This window comes from Halichoeres trimaculatus, unplaced genomic scaffold (genome assembly GCF_033239565.1).
Source record: "Halichoeres trimaculatus isolate MK-OKI-2021-1 unplaced genomic scaffold, fHalTri1.1 fHalTri1_scaffold_9, whole genome shotgun sequence".
Taxonomy (NCBI): domain Eukaryota; kingdom Metazoa; phylum Chordata; class Actinopteri; order Labriformes; family Labridae; genus Halichoeres; species Halichoeres trimaculatus.
In genome coordinates this window covers 2,904,928-2,925,000 of record NW_027437188.1, presented here as the reverse complement: position 1 = coordinate 2,925,000, position 20,073 = coordinate 2,904,928, and the positions used below count along the sequence as shown (strand labels likewise).

Genomic DNA, 20,073 nt, shown 5'->3' with positions numbered 1-20,073 from the left:
TTTGATACGCCGTCTTAAACACGGTTTACTCAAACGTGAATTTTTTAGTACTTTTACTTTGCATGAACCCAGTAACTGTTCCTATTGATGTGCCAGTAAATATTGTAATGTTTTTCTCACCTTAACCTTTTTAAACTTGGCAAAGTTCTTCTTGAAAAACCATCTGTGTCCAATTCCTGAGTCATGGCAGTCTTAGAGTGTCACTGGAAGGGCGGCTAATGAGTGACTTACTACCCAGTGTTGGTTTATCTGTGCACTGCATGTATCTGATTGAACACATCAGGTTTTTCAGGATAAAAACTACCACACTGCTTATGTGGAGGGCTGAAAAAGTCATGTATCGAATATGATACGTTTGGCATTATAGGGTCAAAGTAATTCTGGTTCCAACTGGGATCCAAGTAAGAAAGAGCAGCAGATCATCCCACACACCAGGAGCATCAAGCTGACAGTAACGAGCATGAAATGAATTCACTGCTTTGTGACCCAACAGAGGGTGTTTCATCTTTGACAGCATTTCAATAAAGCAACAGTTACAGTAGGAGAAAAATTGAGTCTTACTCAGCTGAAAAGATGAAACCAGCTGTCTTTAAGGTGTGTTGAGTCTTTTGTTGGAATATAAAAATAGATCCTGACCATAGTGTTGATGTTCTTCCTTTTTCACTTGAAGAAAATAAGTTCTCTGCACAGTCATACTTAATAAAGGCTTCGTCAGTCTAAGGAACATGAAATAAATGAAGATTTATTTGGCAAACAGTGAATTCAGATACTTCTTGAAGGGAATGTAGGCAGCTCAAGTTCCTGTTTGAAAAATAAAGCTGCACTGGCTCTTTGGAAAAGTAGAGCTCCAAGTTTTAAGCTTTACAAAAGAAACTTTACACACTGGTCCTTATTCACCCTGTATGAGCCTGGAGAAACTTGTGTTTCCTATGTCTTACATTTAGTCATTTCACACAACCTGACAGCTACACAGGGTCAGGTCCATCGAAACATTTACATGATCTGTTTCACATTTCTCTTTATTAAATACACAAGGCACCAGTAAAAAATGCTCCCCCTCTTTACAGCAGCAGATTCAACTCTCAGACACTGTGTGCACAATTATTAGGCAAGTGAGTATTTTGAACAAATTTTCATTTTTACACATATTTTCCAACTCCAAGCTGAACGTACTTGAGTACCTATTGGACTTAAACATACCTGGTAATGTGCATGTGTGTAATGAGGGAGGGTGTGGTCGGAAAAGTCCTGACAGCCTATATCAGGTGTGTGGGATTATTAGGCAGCTTGTTTTCCTCTGGCAAAATGGGCCAGAAAAGAGGTTCGACAGACTGTGAAAAGTCTGGAACTGTAAAACATATTTCAGAGGAGTGCAGCACTCTTGAAATGTCCAAGATATTAGGATGTGACCACAGAACCATCAAATGTTTTCTCACAAATGCCCCAAAGGGTCACAAGAAGCGTGTTGAGAGAAAAGGATGCAAATTGATCGCCAAAGATTTGAGAAAAAACAAATGTGAAGCTACCAGGAAACCATTATTCACCAGTGCTGTCATATTCCAGACATGTCGCCTACCTGGAGTGTCCAGAGGTACATGGTGTTCAGAGAGACATGGCTAAGGTAAGAAAGGCTCAAACCCTACTACAACCAAACAAGACAAAAAAGTTGAAATGCTGTAACTGGGCAAAGAAATATCTGAAGACAGATTTTTCAAAGGTTATATGGACTGATGAGATGAGACCAGAAGGATGGGCCCATGGCTGGATCAGCAACGGGCATGGAGCTCCACTCCAACTCAGATGTCAGCAAGGTGGAGGCGGGGTACTGGTATGGGCTGGAGTTATTAAAGATGAGCTTATTGAGCTTTTTTGGGTTAAAGACGGGCTTAAACTCAACTCTCAAACCTACTGCCAGATTTTTTAAGATCACTTCTTCACACAGTGGAACTGGGAAAAGTCTACATCTTTCAAGAAGTCCATGATATTTCTGCAGGACGATGCTCTATCTCATGCATCAATGTACTCCACTGTGTAGCTAGCTAGTAAAGGCCTTTAAGATGATAAATAATGACATGGCCACCTTCCTCACCAGACCTAAACCCTGTTGAGAACTTGTGAGCCCTTCTTAAATGTAAGATTTACAGTGAAGGGAAACAGTGCAGTAGTAGTTTGAACAGTGTCTGGGAAGCTTTGGCTGCTGCTGCACAAAAAGCTGATGGCCAAATAAACAAGAAACTGACTGATTCCATGGAGGGAAGACTTTCCCATGTTATTCCAAAGAGGGGTGGCTACAATGGTCACTGATTTATTTTTGGAAAGATTAGAAATGTTAATTTGTCGAGTTTGAGTTGTTTGTTCATCATTCTGACTTTAAAAGATGATAATAACTTAGTGAGATAGGAATATTTTTATTTTTCTTCGAGTTGCCTGATAATTTTGCACAGTAATAGTTGCCTAATTGTTCACACAAAGATATTCTCAACAAAAGCCAAAACCTCACTTTCACTTCCCTGAATATATTAAGGTGAGGTTTATTAATATTTTGGATTGACCAAGGGCACTGTTGTTGTACATTAATAAAATTAATCCTCAAAAATGCAACTTGCCTAATAATTGTGCACACAGTGTATGTACCACAGAAGATTAGGGCCATGTTAAAAAAAAGAAAAGGTAATTGGCGATTTGCAAGATTAATCTCATAAATATACGATAATAAAGTTGTAAATTTATGAAAAAATGATACATTTATGGGCATGAGTCGTAAACATACGAGAAAAAGGTTAAATAAAGTTGTACATTTATGAGGGTAAAGTCATTCTCATAGTCTGTAGCTATTGGCTATCAGAAGATCTAAGAAATGTAGTCTGAAAAATGTGAGATCACACGTGTAAAATGATTTTGATGACCTACACCTCTCCTGGGTGAAGTTATTTCATATTTCTGTTTCATATTTTAACAATGTTGCAATTTGCAGACATTTAATTGGAACAAGAGACGCTCTGCACAGAGGACAATTCGGTAACGCTTTACATCCAGGTCCTGTAATAAGCATTAATAAGACCTTTGTAAGTACTTATAAGATGCTTATTCACATTATTATTTGTTTATAAGACTATATAACTGCTTAATAAGCGTTTAATAAGATCATTGTAATAGTCAATACAAGATAACTTGATCTATAAGGTATATGGAACCTAACCCTAACCCGAACCCTAACCCTCTTTGTTTTTTGTCTTCTGCTTTTGTCTTTCATGAGCCCTACTCCAGCCCTTCCCTTAGACCTAACCATTCAGGGCCCCATGCCTAAACCTAACCTGTGGGGCCTCATGCCTAAACCTAACCTGTGGGGCCTCATGCCTAAACCTAACCTGTGGGGCCTCATGCCTAACCCTTACAATGACCTAATTAAACACTTATTAAGCAGTTATATAGTCTTATAAACAAATAATGTGAATAAGCATCTCATAAGTACTTACAAAGGTCTTATTAATGTTTATTACAGGACCTTAATATAAAGTGATACTGACAATTCAAGTTCCCCAGCACTGAAGGCGGCTCGTTATGAGGAAAACATGTTTGCAGCTCTCAGTCTACCTTGCTGTGATTGCAGAGAGGTGTGGATTTGTCAAAGCAACGTTCATCTTTATAACTTAACAAATGCTTTTAACAACGCTTCAGTTTCTGAGCTTATACTTTCAGGGTCCTCATACTTATTTTTATACCAATCTGCCAAAAGATGAAATAATTCCTTATTTGTGAAACTTATACTACAGTATAACTTTACCAGATGCTCCGTGCTCCTCTTTTTTATTTAAGCAGCTGCTGCTCTCCTGATAGCTGAGCTATAGACTAAAATAACAACTTCATTCTTGAACTTAACCCCTTTTAACATGTCCCTAATCATCCCCCATCAAATATGTGCAACAAATGTCCAACACATGTCCATTTAAATATAATTTGCATTATTTAAATTAAAGGAAAAAAAGTTAACCAAGAATAAATTATGCAGCACTGTGTGTAACTCATCTCTTCTCCTTCAAATGTGTGATGTTCTCTAAGTGCAGTTAGAAAGTGCAGCTTTACCCCAACAATAAAGGGAGTCGTTTGTTTTGCTATGAATCTGTTTCAAATGGTTTATGAAAAACTACAAAATTGCCGTCTCAGTAACTTTCATTTGAAATGAAAACCCTGCACAGCTCTAACAGCTGCAGAAAAACTACAGTACAAACAAAATCGAAGTTCCTCTGAACAGCTGTGAGTACGCTGTGTGTCAACCTTTGATGGGGAGATGAAAAAATGTGTTAAAGGCTTACCAAGACCTGCACACACACACACACACACACACACACACACACACACACACACACACACACACACACACACACACACACATTTTTTATCTCTCCATCTAACACAGAGACAAATAAACAAATAAATAGATTGATGAGGCTGCACTAGCAAGTCTGTGAGTACTTTGTCAATTGGCTTCACCCTGATTTCAGCGCTGTTTGAGGATATAACGTGAACATGTCTCTATATGAGTGAGCAGGAGCTGCAGTTTCACAGGTAGGTCAAGGTGTTATTTTCTTTTTCTGCTTAAGCTTTGTGTCTCTGTGTACAACCAAGCAGCGAATGTGCAACAAAATAGCTTTCACTTTTAAACAGGTTTGTGCACTTTTACAGCCAGTTTCAGGAATGTGAGGACGGTATGAAGAACAGTCAAACTGTTCTGGGTCAGTTACTGTCACCACACATGAAAGCATGACAGTGATTGGCCAACTTGGAAACCGTCCATGTCTTCATTCAGAGGTTTCTTTCAGGTCATTTTTCTGACTCATGTGAAACCAAGCACGGAGAAAAAGCGTGAAGAGTGATGGTGAGTCTCTGAGGCAGCTCTTCACTGGAATAAATGACCCGAACAAAGATCAGATGAAGTTTGTTTTCCGTAAGTGTCTGTTGGGAATTTCAATGGCACTCACTTGTAAAGGCCAAGAGCCACCCATGATCCCAGCCTGGATGGCCACGCCGGTGACCACAGCCAGGTCTGGGTCAACTGAAGTGTTGGGCTCTTTCCCAAAGTACTCGCTGATCAGCTTCCTAATTCGAGGTATCCTGGTGGACCCACCAACTAAAACAATCTCATCCACTTCCTCCTTCTCCAGGTGGCCCTCGTGTAGCACGGTTTCAATGGGAGCCAAGATTTTCTGGAAAAGATCCTCGTTGAGCTCCTCGAACAGCTCACGAGTGATTACAGACTGGTAAAGGACGGTAGCAGGAGCAGGACCCTTGGGTGACTCAGAGCTGTCAGGGGTGTGAAGGTGCAGAGGCACTCTAACGGTGGTGGAGGGCTGAAGTGTGAGGTTGAGCTTGGCTGCTTCCACAGCTTGTCTGAGGCGGTGAATATCTTCTTTCAGGGTTGGTGGGACGCCAAACTCCTGGCGGACCTGCTCTGTGGTATACTGGAGCAACCTCTGGCTGAAGTCTTGACCCCCCAGCTTGTTATTCCCTGCAGGAAAAAGTTACATGTCCACTCAAGTTGAGGTTGCTGTTCAACATTTATATCTAGATTGACTTCAATTAAATGACTCATTATATATGCACCTAATATGGAAATTCTCAACCGAAAATCAAATAATGAGGAAACAAGACTGGAAACCAAAACTAGGGATGGATACGGATAAGATTCTAATGATACTAGTGTCTTTAACTATCAATTCCTCTTGTGAATGTTCTCTGTACAAAAAGTAGCTTTACAGGTTTTCAGTGTCAACAAAATTCAGTTGAGTTAATAAGTAAAGAAATATACCATTGCTAAGTGGATCTGATATCTCTGGATGGAAATATATAATAAGTAAGTAGAAATCACACAACTGCTGTATGTTATTGAAGTCGGCCATCTAGTGTCTCTAAGTGGTTATAGCAAGTTGTTTGGAACCTTGCCGGAGTTATGAAGCAGGCCTTGAGGCATGAAGCTTTTCTTTCATTTGCGGACATTTGGATATTTCAGTGTTGTAAACAAAGAGTATAACATATAGTACAAGAATGCAATTTACCGTAAATGTTAGCATCAAGCTAGCGCTATTTTGTTTGTATGGGTTTTGGTAAATTAGGAGATTTATACCATGTTAAATGTATTGAATAGCAATCTAGTGTGGGTGAGTAATGTTCATTTCTTTGTGTGTTCAGTTCTTCAGTAAAACTTCAAACAGAAAATCCAGATTTTTCTTGGGAAACTGTTATCATCTGCTAATCTAAGATTATCTGGGGCAGGATAGTCTATGTTACATCCAAAAGCTCTGGAGTAATGTAAAGAATGGATAAGACTATCATTAAGCATGAAGGCTAATGGTATCAATGGATTGAAACATTTCTTATAGATTCTTAACAGGAACCCCAAAATGAATTTTTGGGTTAATTATTAGTGCCAATGCACTTGTAGCTATGACTGTGTCCTAACCTGACTATGAAGGCATTGCATAAATTTATATTATTGCTTCAAAGAATAATGCCGTCTTCACAGAGGTGGTTGTGGTGGTTGTGATGTTATTTTTTCTGACTCTCTGTCTGATATAGTGTCAGACAGAGTGTCCCTTTTTTTTCTTTTTCTTTTTTATTATTTTGTGGACAGGCCTCTTTATAGTCAGGTTGCTTAGGTCAATATGTAGGACAAAGACGGAGATTTGTAAAACTATACATTTTTGGAAACCTTATAATGTAACAAATCAAAAAACTAATGTTGCCATTTTTTCTGAGATCTTTATGGCAGCCATCTTGGATCTTTAAATATGGCCTCTTTCAAAAACAAATTTCTCCATATCTTGTCTCCTATATGACCTAAATTCATGGTTTCTTTTTGGTCTTTATATTGTGTAGATTGAACCATAGGACCATAACAGCCCTATAAATGGTGTTACTAAGATGTACAAAGCTTCCAAATCGTACACCATAGCTTTAAGGGGCCCTCAAAGTTGTTGAATGGGCAGGTTGTCTATTAAGAGTTGTCTTTTGTAAGATGTGATAAAGAGTGTTAGTGAAATATTACATTGTTTGGACGACATACATATCCAAATGACCATAAAATACCATTGTATCATGCAAAGATGCAAAATACACAACCATACATGACTCAATTAGAAAAACTAGGTCAACTCCATTGGATTCCTTGCCCCCAAAAATGTAGATTCAACCATTGAAATCATGAATTTAGGTCATCTAGGAGGTAAGATATAAAGAAACTTGTTTTTGAAAGAAGCCATTTTCAAAGCTCCAAGATGGCTGCTATAAGGACCTCGGAAAAAATGGCAACATTGGTTTTCTGATTCGTTACATTATAAGGTTTCTAAAAATGTATAGTTTTACAAATCTTCGTCTTCATCCTACAAACTCGTCTGGCTGAACTTAGTGACCCTGACCATTAATGTGACGTAGAAAGTAAAAGAGACAGCTTCAGCCTTTGCAGCCAATTTCCAGCTGCAGTCCCCGGCTAGTTGTCAAAAGGCAACCTAAAAAAACCTTATAAAGTACAATAAAATGCATTACATTCTGCATGTGCGCTCACAGATTTCTGTGTCTGTGAGCGCATAAGGCAGAACTCTAACGAGCACTTCCCCATCTCCAAGCAGGTTCTCTGCATCCATCATGGTCTGGATCATGACTCGTGAGCGCTTTACACATTTCTCAAACATACTGAAACACGTCCAAGCTGCACACATGGTAGCCTTTATCCAGACAAGAGCTTGCTGGCTGCAGTTTTCGTTTGCCTCATCAAAACATACTATTTTGGTCGTGTTATTTTGGTGATAAAAGTCTTTCAGCTGAAAAATGAAAAAGCACTTTCAAGTTAGTTTTCAGCTAAAAATTTCTGTGTATTCCTACTATTCATTTGATTTAAGAAGTAAAGAAGTACCATAAATTAAACTAAAAGCAGGGCTAGCATCTCCATGCTGTCTCTCTGAAGGGTTGAAACACGTTACCTGCCATGGCTCTGGTGAGAAACATGCCTCCCTGTTTATTGAGCAAAGACACATCCAGGGTTCCTCCGCCCAGGTCCACCACCAGCACGTTGAACACCTCCACTTTGTGCAGACCATAGGCCATCGCTGCAGCTGTGGGCTCGTTGATCACACGCAGGATCTCCAAGCCTGCAAGACAACAGGGTGGATATAAACAACACTAGCAGATATAACTGGGATGCAGTGTGTGCATACTGTAGGTCAAAGACCAACGCTGAAGTTCAGCAGATAGCTAGAATCCATCTGTACATATTTGAAAACCATTTAATGGCCCTCATTTATTAATCTTTCATGGGAACTGGCACAGATTTGGGTGTGGAAACAAACTTACAGCACAGATCATGTGTGATCTATGAAACGTGCCAAACAGGGCCAATCAGGACGAACACATCATCAACTGCTTATTAATGTGGCAGCTAAAAAAAATCATCATTTAATAACACACCCCTAAATATTCAGAGTTAAGCTGGCCGAACCCACAGTATTTAAGGCATGAAGGGACATATTACGGGAAGAAAAGAGACATCTCTGTGCTGGAGATTGATACCATGGCAACAGAGGCAGAGAGAAATGATGCATTGTTTGTTTGGCAGTCTGAAAAGTTAAAAAGTCAGAAAAAACAGGTATGTAAGCAGGTCACTGCAGCTATTGGCAGCATGGATGTGACAAACCGCAAAGGTGTTTGAAACATATTTTTTATATATTGATGAATCACGATAAGAAGCCACAAAATGATTGTTTATTTCTGTTCAGGTCCAGAAACGTGGACAGATGGCTCTTAGAAATGTCTGTCAGCTCTGAAGCTGCAGTCAAACTCCAGCCTGAACCCGTCACAGTCTGAGGAGGGAGTGGAGCTCTGACTGGATCTTTGTCAGTTTCAGGGAAAAGTGACAGAGGGACAGACGAGCCTGCACCTTGTCAGATAGAGATGATAAACATTTTCAGTATGCAAGAGCGCAAACAGGCAGACCCACTTCTTTTTAAATCGATATGAGAATAATGTGAGGAGTGGAACTATCATCTTTATGACAAATCCTATAAACAATACAGCTGCCGTAAGAAAGACGTTACTGTGGACATGGAATTGTTTCATCACTGATAAAGGCCTCTCTAGTTTTTAAAGTTAATTGATAAAGGAAACAAACACCTGTTATTTAAAAAATCACTGCTCTTTTATTGGTAAGAGAGGAGTGAAATGACAAAAACATTCTTGGTCTCATGTCTAAATCATCTATCTTAATATTAGCCAGTGAACCTCTGTTAGTCTGTCTGAAAATGCTCTCCACTCATAATCCTCCCCCACAGATGGATTGCCCTCTGCACCACACTCCCCTGTGACAGGAAACTAGCCTACAGTCTCAGACCTGGTGTAGGATTTGACTGCAACCTCCCGCCCACGTTCAGGTTGACAAATGGCTTACTGTGCATGGATATGAGTGTACACCCATTTTTCAGTCCTACCACGTTTGATAAATGTCTGAAGCACTTCATTTTAAAAAATTGACATAAATGGGGTCAGCAAACAAAAACCTAAGGAGGAGAACAGTGACCATCCATTGAACTAAACTATTTACTAGGCATAGTTTTACAAGGATTTACTGGTAAATTTGCTGAATCTTTGATTGTCAAATCTGCTGTAGTGGTACAAACATTCCTACAGATAAAGATTTCATACAGTGTTCATCTCAGGGGGACTTTACACAAATAATTCTAGAGAGTATCTTTGTCTAACGAGGGGAAAGCACATCTAAACTCCATGTCAGAACATTAAAAAGACGAACAAACAGCAAGAAAAACTGACCAGCAAGGTTGGCTGCCCTGACAGTGTAGTTCCTCTGCCTCTCGTCAAATTCTGCAGGTACTGAGATGACGGCTTTCTGAATGGGCACGTTAAGATGCGTCTCTGCCATCTTCCTTAATTTCAGGAGCAGCCTGGAGCCAATGAACTCAGGACTCACAGTGAAGGTGCTGTTGGTGGAGATCAAAAACTCTGCACTTCCATTGTTGTTAATGACCTGAAGGAGGGGAGGGGTAAAAGAGCAAATGGGGAGTGACTTTAATAAACATCTGTCTATAAAACCTAGGGATGGGTACCTTTCACATTTGAAACGATACGGTACCGATGCACGGTACCTGGCAATCGGAACTGGTACTCAGCGGTACCAATTTTCAGTACTTTTTTGTGTTTCTGTGGTAACAAATACTAATTTGTTTAGAAATAAAATACTTTTGACTACACATATTTATTCTTCATTAAATAACCTTGCAATGCTGTGTTCATGTCCAGCATGGAATATTGGCTACCCTTCCACTTCCTCACAGTCACAAGTATGCATTTAGGTACCTAAACATGGTACCTTTTGAATTTACATGGACCGGTACCTGGTACTTTTGACAGAGTTCAGTCGGTACGTATAAAAGTACCTTATTCGGTACCCATCCCTAATAAAACCTGCCAATAATTCACGATGAGCTAGACCAATGACAACAAAGACAGAAAATAAAAACATAACATGTTGATAAAGTGTATAAATAATCTTTAAATAAAGACATGTGATCTAAGTGATGGTTATATAGCACTTCTTTTACACAATGCTGCCTTTTGTCTTCTGGCCCAGACATTTAAGAGTAAAAATTAGAAAATATATGTATTAGTAAAATAACCAATTCTTTAACACCACTGAAAGAATACTAATCCCAGCAAACCCACCTCAAACGGGTACCGAGCACTTTCCTGCTGCATCACCTCAGCCTCGAACACCTTGCCTATGAACCTCTTGGCGTCATAGATGGTGTTTTGCGGGTTGCTGTTATCCAGGTCCACGGCTTCGTGTCCGGCCAACACCGCAGTTTCAGTAAAAGAGACGGTGCTGGGGATGCTTTTCCTCCCTTCTTGATCCGCTATGACCTCCACCTCCCCGATGCCCGGGTGGAAGACAGCCACAGAGCAGAACGTGGTTCCCAGGTCCAGGCCGATCACTTTGGGTTTGGGTGGTGGTAGGTACTGCTGGCCGAGGTAACCAGCCAGAAACAGGGCCAGGATCACCGAACCTACGGCACGATAACAACATGTGTATCACAGGTGGACCGAACCAGTTAGTTAAACTGAAAGCATCTGATTCTTTACTGGGTAGAAAGTCAGTCAGCTTACCGATCATGGACATTTCCCCGGACATTGTCACCGGCTGTTTCAGAATAACACCACACCGAAATTTCTGAAGTGTCGCTAAATTCAGTCTGAATGATGCCGAGCTTTGGAAATTTGACAAATGTGTAACAGGAAGTTTTCAGAGCAGCAACATTATACACGTCAACTCTACACGGCGCCCTATGAATGCTGGGTAATGCAGTCCTTAGGGCACTAAGTAACAAGAACTGTCCAGGGCAGGCGCTGATTATCTACTACACTTCCCATCACACCTAGCTGGGCTGTAACGTAAAACGTAGGTTTTTGACGAAACGAGATCTACAGCCAATCAGCACGGTCGGGCTTCAAAGCCCCGCCCACAAACACATTGAAATCTGAAGTGGAATTTTCATTTTTTGTGTGAAAACGAAAAAATAATAATAATAATAATAATAATAAAAAAAAAAAAAACGAGCCGCTTGTTTCCTTGTTTCCTTTTTTTTCACAAAACGGAAAACCAGCTTGATTTCTTGTTTCTGTTTGTGTCTTTCATACCCAAGAAACAGACTGATAAAACGTTCATTGGTTATGATGGCCTCAGCAGCATGTCATAAAAAGAGTTACCTTAGAAATTTTATTTTTATAAGATTTCATGTCTCAAGCAACACTGTGCTATTGTGGAATATCATGTTGAAATGAATGTGTCAAAGAATCTAAACTTATTCTATCGAACCTTACATCAACCATTCAATAAAAGACTTCGCTTCTGTGGCTTTAAGGAGACAGACTTTCCTTGGTGTGACTGGAGGAAAGCTCCTGTAAGTTTTACTCTGTTCTTTTAGATGTTTCTTGAGGAAAAAATGAAAAACAAACTTGTACTAAACAAATGTGAAAATGTTTCAGAAAGTGGAATAATTAATGAATTATCAATGCACATCACAACCTATCTTTTACTAATAACACCTGTCCTTACCCTGGTAATTCCTGTCACTGCACTTTCACCCTCACAGTCATCATCTTCTTAATCCTCAGGCTCACAGTTACCCTCTTTTTTTTTTTTTTTTTTTTTCAAAGGTGCCTGCAGGTGATGTCTTCATCACTTCTTAATTCTACTTCATCCTCACTGACACACACTCACACAGAGTGTTAGTTCTACCTCCTGCCTCCTTGAACAGCCACCAAGTGTCATTAGGTTCATTCTGTAAATGAAGGAAAATGTGGAGGATATGAGCCTGTGCTCTGACAGAAGGCTCTCAAAGTTCACTGTTTCAGCAGACTAGAGCCTACAGCTGCAGTAAAAGTCTCAGGTCAACATTTGCCAAGAGGCAACAAATACTCTGTGCTCATAACAAAAATATTTTATTAATTACTTGAACACATGTAGTCATACATAGAAATATTAGATATGGCTGGTAACACTTAAATGTGATGCTTAATGTACTTATTTATATAACAGATATTTAGGCACTAAGGACATTTCTTTAATGTTGGACACATAATACTGACACCTTGTGGATGAAAAATACAGTTCCATACTGACAATGGTTAAATAATAAGTTATCACTGTCTTCACTCTGTGATTTTATTTACAATACATTGTGAACGCAGATGGACGCTGACTGTCTCATGAATTCATAGAACGGCTGTTATTACACATATACAATTCCCCAGACAGACACTCCCATTCAGAAGATAATGACATTTTTTTATTTTTTTATTTTTTTTCTTTCTTTCTTCTTTTTTTGTTGTACAATATACAATGTATTTAAGATCTTACAGTGATCTCTCAGATCTTGACATCAGCATTTTTTTTCATACATGAGTTCATTTGATCAATCAAAACAAAAGCAAACACAACCCTGGATGTTGCAATGAGACTGAGCTCAAATAAAAAGGTCAAAGCAGATATGATAAATAAAGGCTTAATATGGTAAAACACTGAAATATACAGAGTCAAAAAAATACAAGTAATATATAATAAACAAGATATTTAAAAAAGTCCAGATGTGATAAGTTAAAGTTGTTTATTTTGATGATATAGTGACAAAAAAAAACAGGACGACAGTAATGCTCTCTGTCTATGAATCCACTGATTCCGTGGTCTGTTCTGTTTCCTCTTTGCTGTCCAAACATTCAGACGGGATGAAGCAGCCAGAGTCTCGGGGACAGTCGCTGTCTTCCTCCTGTGGACTGTGGGAGGATTTGTGTTCTTCACCCTCTCTGACATCATCACCTGTAGCAACAAACCAAATGGATTAAAAACCAATGTCATACTTTGACAACTTCCTGTTACAAACTGTGCCAAAGAAATCATGATCTGTAAGTGCAGAGAGTAAAAACTAACCCTTTGCTATATTTTTAAAATGTGTTTATTCATTCATTTATTTAGAGGTAACTTGGTCTCTGTCTGTGATAACTGTTTCCCTGTCCATTATTTACCAGATTCAAGGTTTTTATTGTTAAGATTAAATTAAAAAACAGGATCATATGTTGATGATGATGATGACCAGTGACCAATAATTACAGTTGTCTGGAAAAAAAATATAACAAAAGGGGTTTAGTCTTTTAGAGCAGCATCTTAAATGAGTTCTGGCCTCATTTTCTCATTCGAAGGACAAAATATTCCACCTTTCTCTGATATCTAGAATCATTTGTGTGGGCAGCAGATTCTACAGGACAATGCCAAACCACTATCCTAATGGAGTTGATTAAATTTCTGGCATGCAGTGGTAGTCAATAAGCTGTGCAGGATTGGTGCTGCCATCTGTTTAGTCATGCTGCCCCTGAGAACAGAAGCAGTACAGTGTCCTGATATTTGTTTCAGCACAGTTCCAAACTGTGATAAAATGTCAAAAGACTGAATGTGAAACTATGGCTGCTGCTCTGTCCACAACCTGAGAGTAATTTTTGTTTTCATTCATGGTGTTTCTGCGACGATCAGCCTCCAGCTTCAGGACTTCCATTACAGGAAGACCTTCTGCTTTCTGACAGAGTAACAGGAAGTCACTGAAAGCCTGTGTACAAGATGCAGCTGCTGCATTCATGTGTGTGTGTGTGGGTGTGTGTGTGTGTGTGTGATGTATATAAACACATTCTATGCTCCTTACACTCATCAGTGAGAGTTTGAAGGCCCTGTTTGAATGCTGTGTGCTCAATTTATCAACTTCTGATTTTGTTCAGGAAATTCAAGAATGAACTTTTTCTGAGTTCATTTTTTAAATGGCAAGAAAAGTTTTTTTTTCTAACTAACTTAACTAACTTTGCACTGCTCATTTCTTTATTTTATGGGGATAAAATTGCAAGAACTTCAGGAATTTACATTTATTTAATTGAAAAAAAGGAACAATAAATGGCTTCATCAGTCCAGTGCTGCCATCTTGTGTGCCTGAGGTGAAACCATTTTCTGATTTATTTATTTATTTATTTAAAGAGCAGAAAGTTGCTGTTTGAGACCAGGAAAGCATTAACGGCAGATTCAGGCGTAGATATAGAGTTGAATTAAGGACAGGAAACTGCATGTAGGGCACAGCAGTTTCATAGATTAAAAAAAAAATTGACCTTTTCACCACTAGCAGTTTTGCGTACCTTCCATGTACCGACATTCAGCAGCAGCTAGGAGTCTTTGTCTGTGCTCTGGGTCTTTTACATTCAGCTCTATCAGGTGTTTTTCTTGCAGGTGCAGCAGGTCTTCCACAGTCTGATATCCATTCAGGAGCAAGGCAGAAGCATACTCCTGAAACAACAAGGCCAAAGTCTTCACCACATATTATTACACACTGAGAACAAACGCTTTCCATAGAGAGTCAGAACAAAGGAGAAGCAGTTTTCACACAGGCACTGTTTGAGTTGACTGGCAGTAAAAACTCAGGTTAGTTCACCTGAGTGTCTTTGAAGCTGGATCAAAACAGTTTAGCAGCATGTCAGGCTAATGCCACACTCCTCTTTGAAACAGTAAGGAAAGTGTGCAGCAGCACATCATGCTGACTGCACCCCTGTTATGGCTGTGACTGATCACATCTCCTCAGAAATAAAACTGAAAGCTTTCCCAGGGGGGTAGATCCCGTCCTCACCTCCAGATTCAGTCGCTCCAGCAGCTCCAGCAGTGTTTTAGGCCGAGGTCGTTTGCACAGCTTCTGCTGTCTGACTTTGGGGGTCTCTTCCTCTTCCTCTTTCTCCACCAGAACATCCACATAGATGAACTTAAAGTTCCCCACTTTGCTATTTAGCATGCCTGTCCAGATCCCCATTGGAGGCTTACTGATGATACTGATGACATCACCAACCTAGAAAATACAGTTTTAAATCATGTGCAAATGAACTTCCTGTGTTTGTTCATGTAGAATTCTAATTAACATTCACAGGTTTCCACTGAGCCTTACAGAGCTCATCTGCTCTGAGCCCTCAGTGTGAGTGGGAGCATCAGTGAACAGTGTGTTCGTGTGCACAGGGTCTCACCTTCAGTTTGAGGGAATCTGTGTCGTACGGACTCGGTACAAAGTCGGTGTGGACGCGAGCTTTGCCACAGAACCGTCCCTGAAAGGAGCCGTCCTCTTCCAGTCTCAGACTGTCCCTCTGACCTGATCCATTGGATTCACTGGTTACACCACCTGACCCCACAAACACAACGCCACAGTCATGACACAGCTGTGTGGGGTGGATTCAAATGATACAAACATATCCTCCTGACTGCCAGGAAAAAAATATTGTCCAATCACAAAGTTTTTAAGATTACCCAATCTTTCTGAGGTCATTAGAATACTAAATACAGTTTTTTGGTTAAAAAAAAAAAAAAAAAAAAAAAAAAGGGGTTATTTTCCAGATATCATGTGTTTACTACAGGGGACATCTGAACGCTGAACATGTGGAACTGAACCTTGATGGCAATCATTTAGTGGCAAAGAAAATAGCAAAAAGTGGATATAAGAAGGAGTTGAACTGTCCATTTTCCTTTTTGTTTTGCTTTTTCTGTGCTTATTTGGTTTAATACTTCAAAAAGCAGTTCCCCTTCATGGAAACACAAAGGAAAACTTTGCACACATTGAATATGTTTTGCCCTTGCAGCTGGATCTGAGACATCTTGCTGCATGTTTTTGTCTCCATTTCTGGATGGATGGCATGTTGGTGTTGTACTCAGCAATCGCAAGGGGCCGTGACACCTGGACAAACCTTCTGTCTTTCTTGGACCTTTTTTACAAAACAAACTGAAGGTGTACTTTGGATTTTTGCCCCACAGTTGACACCAACTGGACTTAGATGTGGACTGTTCTGTCATCTGACATCTGCTTGCCCTGCCTGAGTTTCATCCTCAGAGCTCTCTGAATCATCTTCCTCTGCCTCTGCATCTTGATCTTTTTCATCAGACAACTCAATATCTGAGTTTCTATCAACAACTACAGTAAAATTCTCTCTGCTTCTGAGAATGATCCCCTTTCTTGCCATTTGAAAAAAAAAAACAGAACTAAATGAAGTAAATAACTACTAATACCTACAATTTTTAAACGCTTAATTACAATGCTGAAATACAGTAAAAATATTCAGACAATGTTTAAATGTGTTGTTAAGAGTCCCATATGAAATATGCCACTAAAATTTCAAGCCAAAATTTGCTTATTAAAAATTTTTATCCACTTACTTTTCCTCTTACCATATAGTGCACTTGCACTGATGGACGCCATTTTCCTTAATGAAAAAGAGAAATGTACCAAAGCCCCACCCTTTAACATTTGGTATGATTGAAAAGCTCCAAATGTCCTCTGTCGATGGCATGAGGAGTTTATTCAGTAGTGTGAAGTAATTGGAAGATATTCAGGTTAAGAAATGTCCTCCACAGAGGACAAATTTGAACTACTGGTCGTCAGGAGGATATATGAGGGGTAAAAAAAACGTCTGGGTGAAGTGAGGGCAGAATGCTGAGGTACTCACTGGAGGAGCTCTGTCCACTGTAGAGGCTTTCTAAGGAGTTGCTGGTGTTTGCAGAGTGTTTCTCTGCTGCCGCGCTGCTCTCTGTCTCTGCGTCTGCTTCTTTGTCTGTGTCATCACCCTGGAGGAAAGGACAATTTTTTTTACACTACCCAGACTCTTGTGATTGATCACTGACAAAATGTCCAAATGTTACCAAATTTTTTTCTGTAAAAACAGATAATATAGAAATCCAGGACTGACAGAGAGCTCTGAGTGCTGACGCAGGCTGTAAAAGTTACCAAGTGACTCAAAGTGTCATCTGATCTCTACACCAGTGTTACAGCTAAACACAAAACTGCAACCAGACATTTTTTGGAGGAAGGCCACGGTGAAACGAGTCACTTAAAAACTGCTGTCAGCAGCGTAATGTTTGAGGATGTGGGTTTAGAAAAAGATGAAAGTGATAAGACTCTTGAGAAAAACAGGTTATAGGCTAAGTGACGATGAGTGCCTTCAGCCCAGCCAGGTCTGGGCTGAAGCTGCTGAAAGAAGTGACGGGGGAGTTGTTTGGTTGTTTGCTCTCACTGCTTTTAATTTCTGATCACAAAGCATGGATAAGAGCATGAATAACGAGTGTGGTTGTGTGTGTGTGTGTGTGTGTGTGTGTGTGTGTGTGTGTGTGTGTGTGTGTGTGTGTGTGTGTGTGTGTGTGTGTGTGTGTGTGTGTGTGTGTACTTACTGTCTCTTCTGAAAAAGATTTGCAGTGTTTTTTGCCCATTTTTCTGCGCATGGTCAATGAAATCGCCTTCATCTTTTTTCCAATTCCAGCAGATTTATTTGGCTCTGTGATGTCACACTCTTCTGTCAGCTGTGTGCAGAAAAAATAATAAACTGAGATTGACTGCCAACATAGATATGCTTATTAGTATTTCTCTATTATGATGAAAGAAAAACAAGCAGATGCTCATACCACTGTTGTTCCATTTTCCTCTGGCTTTGCTTGTAGTGGCTGATGTCTGAGACCCTCAAACCTGCCGAAGCTGGTGGAGCGCTAAGGTTGGGGTTTAAAGACAAAGAGTGTGTTTGAGACAACTGTAGCAGAGCAGCTTGAAATCACAAGAAGCCATTGCATTGATCCTTATCAAGGTGTTTCAAACATGAAAGGATGAAACGTTCTTTTCTTTGTTCTTTTACATTTTAATTTTAGTCCCTAATCCTTTTAAAACTTTAAAAGTTATCTCCCTCCAACTCCCCCGCCACTCCACATAAGAGCTAGAGTCATTACATAAACGAATAATCCCAGGAAATCCTTATTAAATATGAGCTCCACATTACTAGACAGTGTCACCCGCGGTCAAACTCAGCTGATACAGAGCAAAATCACCATGAAAATACACCTTACATCACAAATTATTGTAGATATTCAGACATAACTGTCTTTCCATTGACTAGTTGTTCAATCAGTGTTTTTCAAAACGTAACTAATGTTCGGGTCCTTCAACATTAAATCTTCTTTAGGTTTCTGACAGAATAGCATTCTTTTTGGGTTGTTTTCAGGTATCAAAAGCCACTTTGCCTCCTTTATGATGTCACATTTTCCCATCATAGCTCCTACATTATTTGCTGTTATCCTTATCTTTTCTTCACCTACCTTCGGCTTGCTGCTCTTTGCTTTGTCTGACACATTAGACGCTGCCCTTTGTAACATTTTTCTCCTTTTTTAAAATGACTCTACAGTCTTAGTCCTTGTCCTTGTCTTGTATTAAACCCACTCTCCTGACGGTGAGGCGTTCGCTGACTCTGAGGCTGTCTGTGTGATGGGCTGGCTTGCTCACTTCCTCACAGCACACAGGATGTGAGGCAATTGGCATTGTGTCTCTTCATGCAGTATCGCTTTGAAAGGGGAAAAAAACAAGTGCTTGAGTTTGCATTTTGTGGACAACTTTGAGAAAACATCAACAACCACTTCCAGGAACAGCTGCATTTAGGTTTTTTAAGCTGTGTTCATGTATTTTTTATTGTAGCTGAATAAACATCACTGGGAGTGTGTTACATTTTTTTAGTTCATCCCCACTGTGTTTCCGTCAGCCTGTGAAGGGGAACTTGTTTATGGTAAATCATGCTGGAGTAATATTCCTGTGCTCATTTCTAAATGTGGGGTGAAAACTTTAGAGGAAGTGGGTTTGGTGTCAGAGGAACAGCTCAAAGTGGAAGCTTTAATGTGATGAAACACTCCATACGTCTCAGTACTGGTGTGTACATGTTAATTCTTTGTTTATGAAATGCTGAGGCAGGAAACCAGAGGTTATGTCAGTCATTCAGAAGAAAAGCCGTCTCCTTTCTGAATAACACGGCCTTCTGGTGGAGCCTGAGGTCTGCACACAGTCTGACGCCTGTGGTGTTGCTCATCATTGCTCTGAAGTTGCGGTGTGGGGATTTGTCCCAGTGTTTACATCAGTGGGTGTCAGTGGGCCTGTTGTGGAAAAAGGAATTGTAAAGACAAAGCCATCGCCTAATCCTGCTGCTTCCAATCAGCTGTAAACTCATGTCCATCCAGATTAAGGCTTCTAATCTATGACTTCAGAGGCTCCCAGGAGGAGCTGCTGTTCATCTACAGAGGTTGAAATGAGAAATCTAGAGTTAATGTCATTTACCTGCCTTTGCTGAAACACTGGACACAACTGTGAGGGAGGGTTTCTTTAGATATGGATGGAACTGTTTCTCAGATGGGAAGATTATCACAGATACAGCGTCACATTCAGTAAATCCAGTGAATTTTAAATGTGATTCTTCAGAAAAACCCCTGAGGGGTAAAGCCACAGTTCTCCATTTAAAAAGAGAGGAGCAAACAGACATTGATTATCTGTTTCATCTCCTGCTTAAGGAGAAGGAAGGGTCCTAACCCCTGCATGGCCTGTCCCGTATTCCTAAGAGGCTTGATGTTTCATGAAGTGACATTTTGCCCCTGAGAACCAGTGACTCTATACTGTAGATCCATACCCAGCTTGTAATCTGTCCCCCAGATCATCCTCT

At 39.9% G+C, this 20,073-nt stretch overlaps 2 protein-coding genes across 2 annotated transcripts; both read right to left on the bottom strand.

Moving 5' to 3' along the window:
• Positions 1–571: 571 nt before the first annotated feature.
• On the bottom strand, positions 572–11,339 carry hspa13 (heat shock protein 70 family, member 13). The gene is made up of 6 exons (XM_074679026.1): positions 11,164–11,339; positions 10,723–11,063; positions 9,814–10,027; positions 7,974–8,141; positions 3,369–5,506; positions 572–3,314 (listed from the first exon to the last, which is right to left on the bottom strand). Exons 1-5 carry the CDS (start codon positions 11,186–11,188, stop codon positions 4,926–4,928), a joined length of 1,329 nt encoding a protein of 442 aa, XP_074535127.1. The 5' UTR covers positions 11,189–11,339; the 3' UTR covers positions 572–3,314; positions 3,369–4,925.
• A 1,422-nt stretch (positions 11,340–12,761) lies between these two features.
• LOC141798117 (SAM domain-containing protein SAMSN-1-like) lies at positions 12,762–18,748 on the bottom strand. Its single transcript, XM_074679916.1, has 8 exons — positions 18,692–18,748; positions 18,011–18,091; positions 17,780–17,908; positions 17,062–17,179; positions 15,595–15,746; positions 15,210–15,422; positions 14,725–14,872; positions 12,762–13,372 (listed from the first exon to the last, which is right to left on the bottom strand). Exons 1-8 carry the CDS (start codon positions 18,746–18,748, stop codon positions 13,218–13,220), a joined length of 1,053 nt encoding a protein of 350 aa, XP_074536017.1. The 3' UTR covers positions 12,762–13,217.
• Positions 18,749–20,073: the final 1,325 nt, after the last annotated feature.